At 40.9% G+C, this 15,125-nt stretch overlaps 2 protein-coding genes across 2 annotated transcripts; one reads left to right on the forward strand and one right to left on the reverse strand.

Moving 5' to 3' along the window:
• Positions 1–6,627: 6,627 nt before the first annotated feature.
• Positions 6,628–12,543, reverse strand: zdhhc20b (zDHHC palmitoyltransferase 20b). The gene is made up of 13 exons (XM_079259412.1): positions 12,425–12,543; positions 11,208–11,234; positions 10,747–10,841; positions 10,499–10,619; positions 10,336–10,405; positions 10,174–10,206; positions 9,778–9,898; positions 8,876–9,008; positions 7,519–7,645; positions 7,303–7,392; positions 7,114–7,226; positions 6,985–7,032; positions 6,628–6,878 (listed from the first exon to the last, which is right to left on the reverse strand). Exons 1-12 carry the CDS (start codon positions 12,540–12,542, stop codon positions 6,989–6,991), a joined length of 1,092 nt encoding a protein of 363 aa, XP_079115538.1. The 5' UTR covers position 12,543; the 3' UTR covers positions 6,628–6,878; positions 6,985–6,988.
• Positions 12,544–14,143: 1,600 nt separating this feature from the next.
• On the forward strand, positions 14,144–15,010 carry LOC306771076 (arylamine N-acetyltransferase, pineal gland isozyme NAT-10-like; the record flags this gene model as incomplete). Its single annotated transcript, XM_079260127.1, has 1 exon — positions 14,144–15,010. One exon carries the CDS (start codon positions 14,144–14,146, stop codon positions 15,008–15,010), a length of 867 nt encoding a protein of 288 aa, XP_079116253.1.
• Between the last annotated feature and the right edge of the window lie 115 nt (positions 15,011–15,125).

Here is a 15,125-nt window from a genome sequence, read left to right on the forward strand (position 1 = left end):
TAAGTTTCAGCTTAGATCCGGAGCAGACAGTCGATGCGTAAAATCCCGGAGTTGCCAAATACTGTCAGTAAACTTCAGGAGTGCCTTTTCTCTTGGCAGAGAGAGAGAGAGAGAGAGAGAGAGAGAGCGAGCACCCCCTCTTGAACCCCCCAAAACTCTTGCAGCAATCAGCCCGCCCCCTCCATCAGGTTATGTCATGGCACAGTAAAGCAACGAGTCCTCCACGACTCATGAAAAAACAGGCAGATTTGTCATCTTATGAATTTGCTTTGCTCTGCTGATTTTTATGCAACACACGGTGGTTTACGTGCAAACTGTTTTTCTGTAGACATTTTCTCATATGTTAAGGTGGTTGCAAGTTTGCTTGTTGAACTCTGTCATTTGCTCATTTGGTTAATGTGTGAGTGCACTTCTCATGGTCCACTAAACCATAGCATGGCACTAACCTTTGACTTTTACAAGTAAAGGGAAGTTACTCAGATAAGGTCACAGTAAGCCAGTGTCTTCGCTCCTAATATTAACCTTACTGATCTTTTTTTTTTTCTTCTTAAAGGCCTAGATAAGTCGGAATATCTTTACAAGTTACTGGAAATCTCCATCTAGATTTAGGATGAAGTAAACTGAGGGGGATGGGCAGTTTAACTGGAGTTTTGTGTGATATGAGTTGGCACATTTCTTCACGATACAGCCTGTAGACAAAGCAGGCACAGGCATCACATGCCCACCAGTTCCCACAGCAACGTGTACAGAGGGTATCATCATGTGAGGCAAGCGATGCAAGTCTTTTTGTACTCTTTTTTTTCTTTTGAACAGTTAACCCACTATCTGCATAGTTGGTTGTCTCAGTGTGATGGACTGGCAACCTGTCCGGGGTGTACCCTGCCTCTCACTCAATAATTACTGGGCAACCCTGAACTGGACTAAGTGGTTTAGAAAATGAATGATTAGATGAATGGTTGTCTCTGTTGAGCAGCTTCTATTTTTTTTTCTTCTTAAAAATGTACAGTATATGTCTGAACTTGGATCTCACCCGCACGTCTGTCATTTCCAAGTTTTATTGTGTATCTGATGAGCCTGTTTGTTCAGGCAAACCTTGGCTTAGGAAGGATGAATCAAGTACACTCTCAGATTACCTCTTTTTTTTATCCTTGCACTGCATGTACAGACCCATCCAAGACTGATTAATGGAGGATGCTGTGGGGCAACAAAACCCAAAGAAAACAGGCATACGTGAGCACATCAAAGCATGGAAACATTGATGTATAATTTACGCAAAAAATATTCCATGCGGGAAGGATGACAAGCAGGCACCTTGTGCCAATCAATTTGTAGGCTTGTGAAATTATACTGTACAAGTCCCATCCTGTAAGAAAAGACAGTGTGAGCCATCAGTACCTGGCCTTATATGACCACTGAATCATTTTATTCTAGTCTGAGCAACTGTCCTACCTGGATGAATCTGGGCACACCTTGTTCATATTTCAGAGAACAGATTGATCTGAGAAGATTTGTCTCGACTGGCCTCACATTAGGAGCATTTCAGACAAAAATTACAAAGAAATATGTCATTTTTTTCAGTTCAAGTTTGAACATATCTCCCCGGAGAGGACATATGCTGACACAAATCCAAAAGCAGCAGTGATTATATTTCCAAAAGTTGAGCAACATCTGATTCACATCTGGTCGCCAGGTATTAAGATTAAAGTTCAGTGGCTACGAAGTCAGAGGTGAGATTCTTAGAAACTAATTGTTTCCAGCGACGGCACAAGTGGTTGTGTTTGAACAGCCTGATTTCACTTTCCAGTATGTCTGTTTAATGGCTGCCTCTTTAATAGATCACTCATGCTGTGCTCTTTAAAAGGATTCTTCTTTTGCCCCCCCTCCTTTTGCCAACTTTTCTCCCTGAAAAAATGACCCAGAGTTCATTACCTTGAGTTTACGTGAGCCTGCGTGAACACATACTGTACAAACACACGTGCATAAAACAGCCAGGATCAGTTAAACATTGAAGGTTCAACAAAACTAAAGCGGAAGGAGTTATTTGTTGTTATGAAAAACAACAGCATGTTATTTGTCCTTTTGGTTCATCATATTAAATGTTTTGCTGCAGCTGGGGTTTACGTAGCTACAAAATTTGGGCAGTTTTGATGTAAAAGAGTCTCTTTTACCCTCAAAGTGTTCACACCTCAACTTTGACATCCTTATTTCAGGCAGTTTATTTTTTGTTTAAACGGGAAAAATAATTCAGATTGCGGTGAATTAAAATGGACTGGAGAGGATGAGGAGGATATGGGTACAGCGCAAGTCAAGGGCCTGGGTGTCACAAAGATAAGAAAGGTCAATGATCAACTGGGCTCCTGAAATCAAGCCTGCAAAGAATGTTGATCGAGTTTGAACCGAGTTGTGTTTACTGTTCCTAAACACTGTGACAGGCTGACAGATCAAGGCTGCATGCGGCTACCCATCCCTGTTTGCATGTTGTTACATTACTGCAGGAATTTACTACATGCAGATGCTGACACTGTCTGTTAGACAAAAATTTCTTGTGTGAATAATATATAGTAAGAATCAGTGACACTATGCTGTGTTACTATTCCTTTAAGTCATGTTGCAAACTGCAGTCTGCAAACCATGTGGAAAAATTAAGAGGAAAAAAGCCCCTGCAGTGTTTACACTGACTAAGAATTCTTAAACCTACTCCTGACTCATCTACAACACAGAGAAGACCACATTTGCAACATGCAGAACTGTGGGTTCATTTGAGATAAAAGAAAAAAGAATGAAGATGTCTTTGTTTTAAAATAAGAAAAGAGGGGTAATAAATGAGTTTATCAGAACCTCGATGGCAGCGCCACACCTGTAATTGAGGCTTCGAGGTTGAGGTGACGTAATTCTGACGTGCTCATGCACCATAAGCAAGAATGGAAACAGAGACGTTGGAGGTTTTTTGTTTTTCTATTTAACCAGAAAGAAAACATGACATAACAAATATCTAATGCTTCCAGCAACGGAAAAGCAAAGAAAGCACAGTTCTAACAGGCTCTATCATAAATGTTTAATGTGCTAGTCTTTAGGACACTAAGTTGTCCCTGTTTCTAGAAGGGCTTTTCAAAGCTTTTCTTGGATGATGGCTGCCTCAGTGATGTTGAGGTCCAGGTTCAGTGGAGTCATCCTCACTCCATAAATTTTTTAGTCATTTGACATTTCTCAGCCTCTTCTCCCCATTTCCCTTCCTTCAGAATGGCCTATTGTCTATTGCCAGCCATCCTGCCATAGTAAACATTTTTTACCAGGACCTTCGTAAACAACTAAAGGTCCAAAAGCATCTCTCAGGTCCTGTGTCAGGTCTATGCTGGACGGGTTTCCATTGGAAAAGAAATCCCCTTCTGAAACTGCTACCGTTTCATGGTTCTGCTCATCTGCTGCAGAAAGTTTTATATGTCTGCCACTTTTTTTTCTTTCAATGTCCAGTTTCCTTTAATGATACAAAGTTTTTCATGAAAAGCTCCCTAGAAATCCCTTTGTTCGTGCAAAAAGCCGCACATTCTGTCTGTCAAACTTTCTATGGATGTAATTAATGAAATGGGAACAGATTGTTTCTTTGCAACAGGCTGCAGGTTTAAAAGCACCCGAAGACACAATTTTTTAACTTGAATGAATTATGTGTTGATACAAGGCTGACTCATCTTTTGAGAAAAGGATTTCAATTTCTTGTGAAACTCGGCCGGTATAAGGGCTTGACTGGAAATAATTAGCAGAAATAAAAACTGAAGTTCAGCCAATGTATTTTAGACTGTCTTAAAAGATTACAATAAGTGTTTGCTCAGAACAAAGTAGCTTGAATCAATCAGATCAGACAACATAAATTAAACTGGAAGTAAAAAAAAAAAACAAAAAAAAACAAACAAAAAAACAAAAGACATTTATTGTTATTGTCATGTTAACTGTGTAGAGGCATTTACTTCATCCACAAAAAACAGTAAAAGTGAAATGAACCAGACAAGAAAAATATATTGTCTTCTTACATTGTCAATATATATACACACACATACACACACACTCGCACACATAAAACCTGGACAAAAAGAAAGCTAAATGTAGCACTAAGCAAGTTGTGATAGGCTACAACCTGCTCTGTAATGGCAGGCGCAGCACGCTGTAAGCCTTTTAAAAATAAAAACTCAAACCTTGAAATTACACTGAGATTTTCACATCCTTTAGTTTGCAAAGGAGGTTTTATGGCTTCATTTATAGGTTTACACAGACCAGAGTAAAGCTAATTAAAAAGATGACACCTTGCTATAGTTGTAGAGGAAAAAAGGTTTTATAAACACCACAATCCCCATTTTAATGGTGGCACTTTGTTTTTTCTACATCAGTTAGGTATCATGCTTTTGAGCCAAGAGTTCGACAGTTGTGTATCTTCAGACGGGTTTTAAAAAAATAAAAATAAAAAAAATAAAATAAAATCTCATGGCTGCACTGAAGCATTTCTCCTCAAGACAATATTACAAAAACTGCCCAATGAAGCATTACAAAATACACGCACACTCAGCCTCAAGACCAACCGGCTCAGAGAGAATGTAGGCAACTGTAAAACAAGACAGGTCCGATGTTGCAACAGGTAGAACAAGCCAGGATTATTTCATGTGACCAAAACACAAAACAAGATATATACACACATTTTTGCAAATTCCTTCATGAGAACACAACCTTGGCTTGGATCATGATCTTTAACAGTAATATAATCTGCTAGTTTGAGGTCCAACCACAGTGTGATGATACAGTCATAAATATGCCCTAAATAGAGGTTTATAAAGTGTAATTAAAAACATACTTAGAAAGATATAAACTTAAGTTAATAGAAAGGGCTGTTTGTAAAACACCCCAACTTTTCAATCAAATGCCATCACTGTCTTTTCTGTGATTTTTTTTTTTTTTCAGCTTGGCTGGGGGAAGAGTTCCAAGCAAAACTTACACCACTACTCCATTTAACGCAAGATAGCTGTAAACATGTACGTCAGTCTGTTATTGAGGGGCTTATCCAGTTAGTGATAATTAATGATACACATCAGGAATTCGTTTCACCCCCGGATCGGATTTAAAGTTGCACTAAAATAAAATATTGTATGAAAGGAGAGAACTTCTCTCATTTGGTTAAAATGAAAATGACTAATGCCGTCTAAGTTCTTCCTTTACAGACCCTATGATACACATACCAGATGTATAACATTGACAAGATAATGCACTGTCCAAAGTTTTTCACAATCTGAGGCTTTCAATAATTTACAACACTGAGCTCATTCCCAATTACACAGCGACACGGAGAGAAGCTGCAGACGACACCTCTTTTACAGCCCGTCTGAAGAAACCAGCTTATAAAAGGAAATCTAGACGTGTTGTTGCAGAGCAGTGATGCCAAAAACCGCATCATAAGAAAATCTGCACCTGCATGTTAGACTAAACGTGCACGGAGCCTGGACTTGATGGTGAGTAGAGCAGTTTGGTCGCCACCTGCAGGGCATGCACTGGTACTGCAAAGGACATCATTACCTGCAACAGTTTGGAGAGGGACTGATAAATGTTGCATAAAACATTGTCACAGTTTCTGCTGAATACAGTTTGGTTACGATGACACTGGCCAGTGAGGTTAAGATAAAGCTAGGATGCTGTAAACACTTCAGGTTCAGATGTCAGAACTCCTGACATTCCAGCCCTTATTTGGCAATGAGAGTTGGTTGTCTTGGTAACGTTTGAAACGCTGAGCTGTAGAAAAAACAGGCTAAAGACATCACCAGTCAGGACTCTGAAAAGTTAGCGAAGGATGCTGCACATTGCACTGAGAGAAACATCTCTGAAGGTTAAACTGTCCACTTTTAGGCAGCGAGGTTTAACACCAGTTGGCTGCAAACACAAAGGTCATTCTTTTAGCGTCTTTAAGTTGTTAAAGAAGGAAAAATGACTTCCACTGTGATAAACATTCTCTTATACACACACAAACACATGATCAAAGATATTACACACAAGGATGCCTTAATGAGGGAAAAAAAGTGGGTGGGAAGGTGGGTGGAGGGGGCCGCACTTTTTTTTTTTTTTTGATGGGACACTGAAAATCAACAAAGTGCAAATGCGCCATCTTGTGCTCTGATATCCAACTTGCCACCCAAAACCTAGCTGTAAATCTTCACTGCTGTGCACTGGAGGAGTCCACTGAGCCATGCAGTGCAGTTCTCAGGAAGACAAGTCCAGGTTTTAGGTGGGGAAAACATCCATCTTAAAAAGCGCGAACCACAGATGAGTCCAAACATTGTTACTTCAAAATAAGACACAAAAAGGCGGGTAACCTGATCCGTTTCCACTGCATGTGCTGCCTTTCTAAAGACAAAGAAAAAAAAATAAAATAAACACTGCTCTGCTCCAGCTTGTACCGCTCTGACTCCACTGCAGCTTTGTGCCTGTAAAACAAGCCTCGGTGCACCCAGGAAGCTTCTGGCAAAAAGTAGTCTCATTAAAAATACAAAGCAGCTCCAAGTCCTTCCAGGCTTTTTCATCAAGAAACCCTCCAAGTTGTGACAGGAAAACACAGCACAAGAAAATCTGCATCTCGCTGAATGGATGTCTGCCAAAATGTGTGTGTGTGGCTGAGAATGAGCCTGCGCCACATTTCATATGAGAGTAGGTGGGAGAGGTGATTATGACTCCATGCAAATCTGCTGTAAAGGCATGACTGTGCTGTGATGGTTGGCAGCCTGCATTGCCATGGTTACACTGAATGGGTCTGTGGGGATGCTCTTTGCGCTGGGGGGACTGTTGCCAAGGTGATGAACTAAACTCTTGGGTTGGTTAAGGCATCGTATTAGATGACTGAGGCGTTTCTCCTGTGGGAACAAAGAGAAAAATTATGTTTAGGACTTCAAAACATGCATAAATGAACATTCAAGTGCTTGGCTGCGAGTTGGAGCAGGTGGAGAGGTGGTTGATTACCTGGTTAGGACTCACTCTCCATGGAGATTGTGACAGTTTCACTTTCAGCTGTGAAGCAAACAGAAAACACGGTAAGTTGAGTTATTTTGCCTTTGCCATCTGAGGCATTATATTGTTGCAGGAGCTCACCTGATTTGAGGGAATTATCAGCCAGAGGTTCTCCAACGCTGTTGGAGAGCGGCTCATTGCTTAGGAGGCGATTCTGAGACTCGCTGAGGGGGCTCACAGGGGCTTCAGCCATGCTGCAAAACAGAACACCATGAGCCTGATTTTCAAAAATATAGTCAAACACGGTTTGTATACAGGAGGATGAATCACCTTTTATTGGGCTCTGGATGCAGAGTCACAGTGGCCTGCTCCACGTCAGCGTTGACCAGCCGAGTGGGGAACGTCAGACCATCACCCTGACTGGAGTGAACAGAGCTTCATCAACCTATTACTCTCTAACAACATCTGTGTCAGCTTAAAGCTGAATGTTATACTAAAAAAAAAAAAAAAAAATCATCCACGCAACAAGGTGTTTATCTCCGCTACCTGGTGAAGATGGGCAACAGCCAGTACTTCTTCTGGTCTCCAAAGACCTGAGCAATATTCTTTCGGAAACCCAGAGAGAAGCCATTCTTATCTGAACCTGTCCTAAAGACCGGCGCTCTGAACGCCTCTGCAGGGAGGACGAAACATGATGAGAATCTCATTAAACAATATGCAACCTTCACACGCTGAGAACAGCTGGGTGGACAACAAGACTGGAATACAAGACAGTAACAATGAGAAAAGGTCACATTAACATCTGCTCCAAAAGGTGTCACATTCTGAAGGTTAGAAAATGATTTTTGGCATTTTTAGCTTATATCTGTCACAATGCTGACAATGTCTCATACAACAGCTGGAATGCACTGAAATGGTGCTTTGACACATTTTTCTCCCAAAGAAAGAAACACTAAGAATTGACAAACTGTGTAGAAATCATAAATATAAGCAGAGGATCATGCAGTTACAGATGGAGTCATGAAGGGAAAAAAATAAGTAAATTTGCTGAATTCAACGTAGCCGTCCGAGTCAGGAGACAGAAGTGTAAAAATTCTGAATTAAATGATATTCAGCAAGTTGTCCCTTCTTTATAGTGAAAGCAGTTTATTATTAGGGTAAACAAAACATGGCTTCATCACTGATCTGCAGTCTGGTATATTTGGTCATCTGGCTGCCAAGACGACGCAGACACAGTAAGACATGATTTACTGCAGGGGTGGGGAACCTTAGTCCTCGTCCTGACAGTTTTCAATATCTCCCTGTTCAAACAGACCAAATGAGTAAAGCATTGTGCAGATCTTGATAAACTGCTGGATCTATTTGAACCAGCCTGCTGGACTAGGGACACATGGAAAACCTGCAGGATTCCAGCCCATGAGGACCAGCGTTCCCCACAACTGACTTACTGGATAAACTACTGGTAGCTTTTGTAAAGCAAGATTTAATTAACCATATAAAGCAATATATGGTGTGTAAAAATTAAAAATACAAATACACCTGAACCGGTTTCCTCCTAAAGCATTCACTCACTTTTTTATGACGCTGCAAAAAAATGACTTTGTATGAGTTCTGAATTTCATTTTCACACTTAGAGAATTCATCAATACTTGCAGATGTGATTCATAACCACTTGCTACAGTTTCGTATAAGAAACAAGTTACACAACTAATGTCACTATGTATGTTTCAAAATGTTCTATACACATACACAATCTTTATTTGAAAGGCTGTTAATAAAGACTGACTTTACATGTATTTAGTAAACTTTTAGCCATCCAACCAACAAGATTTAACACAGGACAATTTCACATCATGAATAAATAAAATGAGACACGCAGCTGTTCAGTGTGTTTGGTTCTTACCTATAGTAGACCTGTTCTTCCCTACAAGCCACAGGTGGTAGCTGTAGAGGGACAAAATACTGATGCAGAACATGGCCGCCACAAAAAAAAGAAACAAGACGTGGAATTTGGCGTGAGTGTCTTCCAGCTCATTCTGGGCAAAGAGATGGGAGAAGAGGAAAGCAAGACAGTAATCAACAACAATTTCATTTTGAGGATATTTATGGAAAAAAAGAGAAATGAGAGAAGAAAAAAAAGGGCAGAGTGACAGAATAAATAGAGAAGTCTCGTAAACCACATCACTGCATGCGCATTAAGATAGAAGTGATGTCGATGGCACTGCAATTACAGGCTCGGCAGGATGGCAGGGTTACCTTTGGGCAGTTCTCTGCCGATTTCCTCCGGCAAAGCTTTAGTACAGACAGAAACAATACTGGTTAGCAACACCAGGAGAAAATGGGGAGGAGGAGGGGGGTTAGGAAGCAAATTCAAGTCAAGGCCAAGTTTGGTGAAACGGTGGGAACAAGAGTAACAAAAGAGTGGGTTTATATGCAAACTGTGCCAAAAATGGGCAAAACAAAGAGATGAAAGAAGACATGAGAGGATGTCCAAGTAGAGAGAAAACAGAAGAAAGAGAGGAGGTGTTCGCCGCCACAAGTGGTGTGACTGATGGCTCTGATAGTGGAGAGGAAAACAGAGGAAAGAGATCAGGGAGAACAAAGACCCAGTGTACGATAACTTGGGATAAAAGACGGGGAAACAGAGGAGGGTCAGAGGGTGAAGGGTGAACGAGGACGGAGGAAACAGAGGAGAGGTCAGCACCATGCACAACCAACTCAAAGGATGCTCATCCTGGCTTCGCCGTGCAGCCAAACGGGAATAATCACACACACTAAAGAGATTCCCATGCGTTGTTTACTCACTGTCCAGAACTTTATGAAATACTGCAAAACCGTGGCTGCAATGAACAAACAGTACACCAGTGAGTAGGCCAGGAAAAGGATGAAAAACTTGTAGTTGGAGAATCCGACACAGTTGTTCACCCTGCAGACACACAAAAGTCACATTTTATACCACTTTCTGACCAGAGATCATACATGAAACCTTACAAACAGGCGGAGGCTTTGAGCCTCTCATAAAGTTACCCCAAATAAATACAAATCCCTTGTTTAACTAATCCAAAACACACCAAAGATCATCAAGTATTTTCTGAGCAGTTCTGGCATTCCACTTTCAACAGTGTGATGGACTCAGAATAACTATGCCTGGCATGAAGAATGAATCATCGTAAGAGACTTAAGGAAGCAGGTCTTGCATACCAGGGGCAGTGGTGGTCCATCTTCAGCACACACCTGTGTCATACGACAAAGAAGCAACAACAGAAAAAGGACAGATTAAAAACAAAAAGATCCAAACGGCTGTAAGTACTGAGAAAATATGTAAATGTGTTTTTTTTTCCCCCTCCAGTATGATCGTCTTACATGTCACATGCAGAGCAATGATGGCAACGGTCCGGCTTGATAACTTGACAGCGATCGCAGTATCGGATTGCTGAGTCGTGGTAACACAATCATAACACATGTCATAATCGGATCGCTGTAACCAACACAGGCAAATTCATTCTCATCGTCTGATGTTACAGACCTCCAGCACCAGTGCGGGTGTACAGAGGCAGGCTAGTGGCAGCTCTCAACAAGATCTCCTGCTGGGACTCTGGCCTCTCCTCCTTCTCATAACGCTCCTTCTCAGCCTTTGGCAGGCAAAACTGGATTGGGAAGAGCAGCACATGGTTTCTTCCCACTTATAGTAAACTAATCAGGCAGATTTAATCTAAACAAGGGGTTACAGACATGCAGACAGAGAGGGATTGTTTGAGAGTTGGGTTATAGTACCTCTTTGGAAGGGTTGGCAGGCTTGGTGAAGATGGTCTTCCAGTAAGACCACACAAACATGATGAAGGAGAGGTGGAAGAATATCAGGTAGACAACTGGATTGGGGGGAAAAAACAAACAGAGCAGCAGGGGGGAAAAAAATTAAAGCAATCTGGTTTATATAAGCACACTGAACACTTCTACTGTTACTTAGGCTATGAGCTGGCGGAAGTAACTGTACACCTACATAATTAATAAGAGTAAAAGCAAATAGCCACTGCTGATTAAGGAAGAAACAGAAAAGCCTCAGCACTTTGAGAGGAAGCAGTTTGTGTGCCAACATTTCCAGCCAAGTCTACAGAGTGCATTTCAAGAGACCTAAGGGAGATTTTACCAGTAAGTGGCAAAAGGAGTAATTTCAGTAAACATGTACTCACACACAGTGGATTAAATAGACAGTTTTAATCTCTTCAAACACTTACGCTTCTCTCCTATACTGGGAATGGTGACTGCAAGAGACAGAGAGCAACAGTATTAGCCAGATTAGATAGTAGGCTTATTAAGTGAGCATTATATAAATGATCCCCAATGGGATTTGTTGCAAAATAATGAAGCTACAAAATAAACTTGCTATATTCATTTTTAGGTTTGCTGTGAAAAATGAGTGTGAAAGATCATAGCATAATTTACAAATAAGAATAAACCAACATGAAACCACATGTTACACATGGCAAATGTTTTCAGACATGGAAAAATATATTTTAAAAAAACAAAAACACACTGTTCATGTCATAAAACCTGCAGGACAGGGATCACATGAGCCGGAAGAGATTTATTTCAGAGCCTAAATACAACTCAAGTTACTTTGAAACAACAAAGTGTGTTCAGTGACAGGCTTCTTCAGGTCCGCTGTAAGACTGAAAGATACAGAAGATCATTCCTGACAGCAGCCTCCTGAACAAGACCTCCTCTAGTTCATTTTTATTATCTACTACAATATTGAAATTCCCTTTGGGGATTAAAGTATTTTTCACTCATTCATTCCTTTAACAGAAACTTCTTGAAAGCTTTCTACATAGATTTTAGCAGCATTTTTTTTTTTTTTTACTCTTCACATTAATTATACACAACATCTAACCCTTACATTAAATCTTATAAAAGGGTATATTTGTGATCTCAATGTAGAAAAAGTTGATAAACTACTAATAGACATTTTGTGAATCATCAGTTCAGTCCCATTAATTCGCCTTTTTTTCCGACAGTATTACAGCACTTTCATTTTAGGGTAAAAGCCCTGAGAACTAAATCAACCAGCAGCTCAACATATGTGCCAGGCTAATTACTGGTCCCAGTAGTCTGTTTATGTGGCCAGGCAGTCAAATTCAGTCTAGTTTGCGTTTTTTTTCCTCCATCCAGACTCCATCCACTCCAAATAAACCCACAAAGAGAAGAAGGTAGATGCTAAAACCTCAATCCGAAAGTTTCTCTCCATTCAAGGCATATTTCCCTAGAAAAATGGTCAAGCCGGCGCAGTGGCAGCTAAAATAATTAGCTGTATGTGGATCTGAACAGGTTTGCCAACACCATTGTTGAGATTCACTTCCTGATGGCAGCAGCTGTTTGTGTAGACAGCACAGTTAAAACAGCGCCTTTTAAAGCCTGTGGAGATTCAACAGAAGCCAACAGGACGTCTACTTACAGATGCAGAGCTCCACCACATAGGCGTAATAGGACCAGCAGACGACAAGGGCGATAAAAATCACAGGTATCCATGCTAAACCCCGTTGACAGCATCTCAGTACGTGCGTGGGCGCCATCTTTTCCCCTCTGCTGGGGAAAAGGGAGTGTCGACACGTGACGTCACTTGACCAGACAGGAGATGAATGTAAAAGAAAAAAAAAAAAAAAGAAGAAAAACAAAATTAAGTAAAAGAAAATATTCATTCAATCAGTTTATAACATGCTTTTCCAGTTATGGCATGTTAAAAAGGCATAACTAATTCGTATTGAGTTTTATCAGCCTCTCTTTACCACTATTGACAGTTTAAACATTACAGACTTTTATGACTTCTTAATGAAATGTAAACAGTCGGGGTAGAAAACATGTAGACAAGCCAAATATCATGCACTTATTATGAAAAAACGAGGTTACAACACTGATGTTGAACATTATAGAGCAACATAGAAGTTTAGTGTATGCTGCATTCACTTGCACTTGGGAGTCTCAGCAGTCTGCTCATCAAATGTTTTCTGAAGGTGTTGGAACATTTCAAAGATAGCCTTCAGAAAGTATTTAGTCTCTCTTACCTCAACACTTTCTCGACAGAAATACTTTAATAGTCCGGGTTAATGAGCATTACTGTCATTCAAATCCACTCATCACCAAATATTCTATCAGACACACTTTAACACGAAAATGAATATTATTAGTTTTTGATTGAAAGTAGGTTTAGTACAGATGCTTTTCCATAGGAGCAATCGCCTCTACATGTATTGTTTGATTTAATTGTTTCCTCAACCATTGGTAACTCTAAAGAATCCTAACCTTTGTGCAAATAGCCCTGTACACACTGATCTTTGCCTGAGTAAACCTCAGGCACCCGAAGTGCAAGTGAATGCAGCATGTGATATAGTCAACTTAGTTGTTCTACACCAAGGGTCTCCAACTTAGGTCCTCGTGAGCTACCATCCTGTGGGTTTTAGTGTTTTCTTGGTACAACACTTGACACAAATGAAAAGGTTCTCCAAAAACTTATCATTTTCGGCACCTATTTGTTAATGAGCCTTAATTTGGGTCAGGTGTGTTGCAGCAGGGAAACACTAAACCCAGGAGGATGGTGGCTCACGAGCAGGGGCACCGCCAAGAATTCTGGGCCCTATGAAAGACAATGGCATAGACCCCACCAATTCGCAAATTTTAGTTTTTTGTTTTTGCTTCTTCAAGGTGCTAAAAAAAAAAAGAAAAAAGCTTTTCATGGGAATAATAAAGATCTAGGGCTGCGTTTAACCCTTTATAGGGCAAGTAACTATTTTTATAATAGCCTACAGCATGCATATAGTATCATTTTTGTCTGTCCAATCCCCCTCGAAGTTTTCTGTATATTTCATAAAGCAGATAAAGTTGTCTGCTACAAGTTTCAGTAATTCGTGGGCCACCGAACATTTTGTTTGACTAGAAAATTCAGTTTTCTTCACGTTTACTCTTTGCCTGTGTTCAATGCGACGTACTTTGAAGTTTGAACCCTCCTCTTCCACACTAGGCTACACCAACAGGAAGAAGCTACACAACACGGAGACTAAACTTTAATCGGTGTGTCGTCTTTTATTCTTTATTTTTTCTTCTTCATTATATCTGCATGTTATAAGTCGTGGAGGAAAGTGAAAGTAAAGTGATGTGTGCTGATGTGGTGAGAGCTGACATGACTTCCGCAGACATGGACGTGGAGAAGTACTTGAGGCGCATTGGTTTTGGGGGTGCTGCAGGGGGGCCCAGCCTGGAGCTGCTGCGCTCGGTCCACACCTGCCACCTGCTGTCGGTTCCGTTTGAAGACCTCACGGTGCACAGCGGCGGACGGGTCCACACTAACATACCCTTCCTGTACGACAAGATTGTAAATCAGCGCCGCGGTGGCTTTTGCTTTGAGAATAACTCCCTTTTCTCCTGGTTGCTGACTAAACTCGGCTTCCAGGTGACCATACTATCAGGCCAGGTGAGAAACCCCATAACAGAGTGCTACGGGCCTCCGTTTGACCATCTGATTCTGGTGGTGAACCTGGAAGGGCGGCGGTGGCTCTGCGACGTCGGATTCGGTGTTCCAGGTTACAGTGTCCCCCTTTCACTGGACACTGATGGTCTTCAGGAGCAGGGCCATAGAGTTTACCGCATAAGAAAAATAATGGGAATGCATTTTTTAGAGTGGCAAAAGGAAGAAAACAGAGGCGAAGATGGAGACTGGACAGGGATCTACAAGTTCACCCTTGAACCTCGGTGTCTGGAAGACTTCACTGAGATGTGCCAGTACCACCAAACTTCTCCTAGCTCCATTTTCTTTTGCAAGTCCCTCTGCACGGTTTTAAAACCGGACGGAAGGCTGACTTACATCGGACGCAGGCTCATAACAATCACATTTCCATCAAAAGAAACAGGAGGGCTGCTGGAAACCACGACCAGGGATCTCGACGATGAGGAGATTCCTGTTATTTTGGCAGAAAAATTTGGAATTGTGCTTTCATCTCCACTTGTACCAAAAGATGAGACGATCACTCCACCTGCTGTTATGTACTAATCTTACAACCATATAGTATTAAGATGCCTTGTGTAAATGTTAGTGATCTCAAAATGACAATAATAGCTTTAATTTTTATTTTAAAAAAAAAACAAAAAAAACCCAAACATTTTTG

The sequence above is a fragment of the Telmatherina bonti genome (genome assembly GCF_933228915.1).
Source record: "Telmatherina bonti genome assembly, chromosome: 20".
Classification (NCBI taxonomy): domain Eukaryota; kingdom Metazoa; phylum Chordata; class Actinopteri; order Atheriniformes; family Telmatherinidae; genus Telmatherina; species Telmatherina bonti.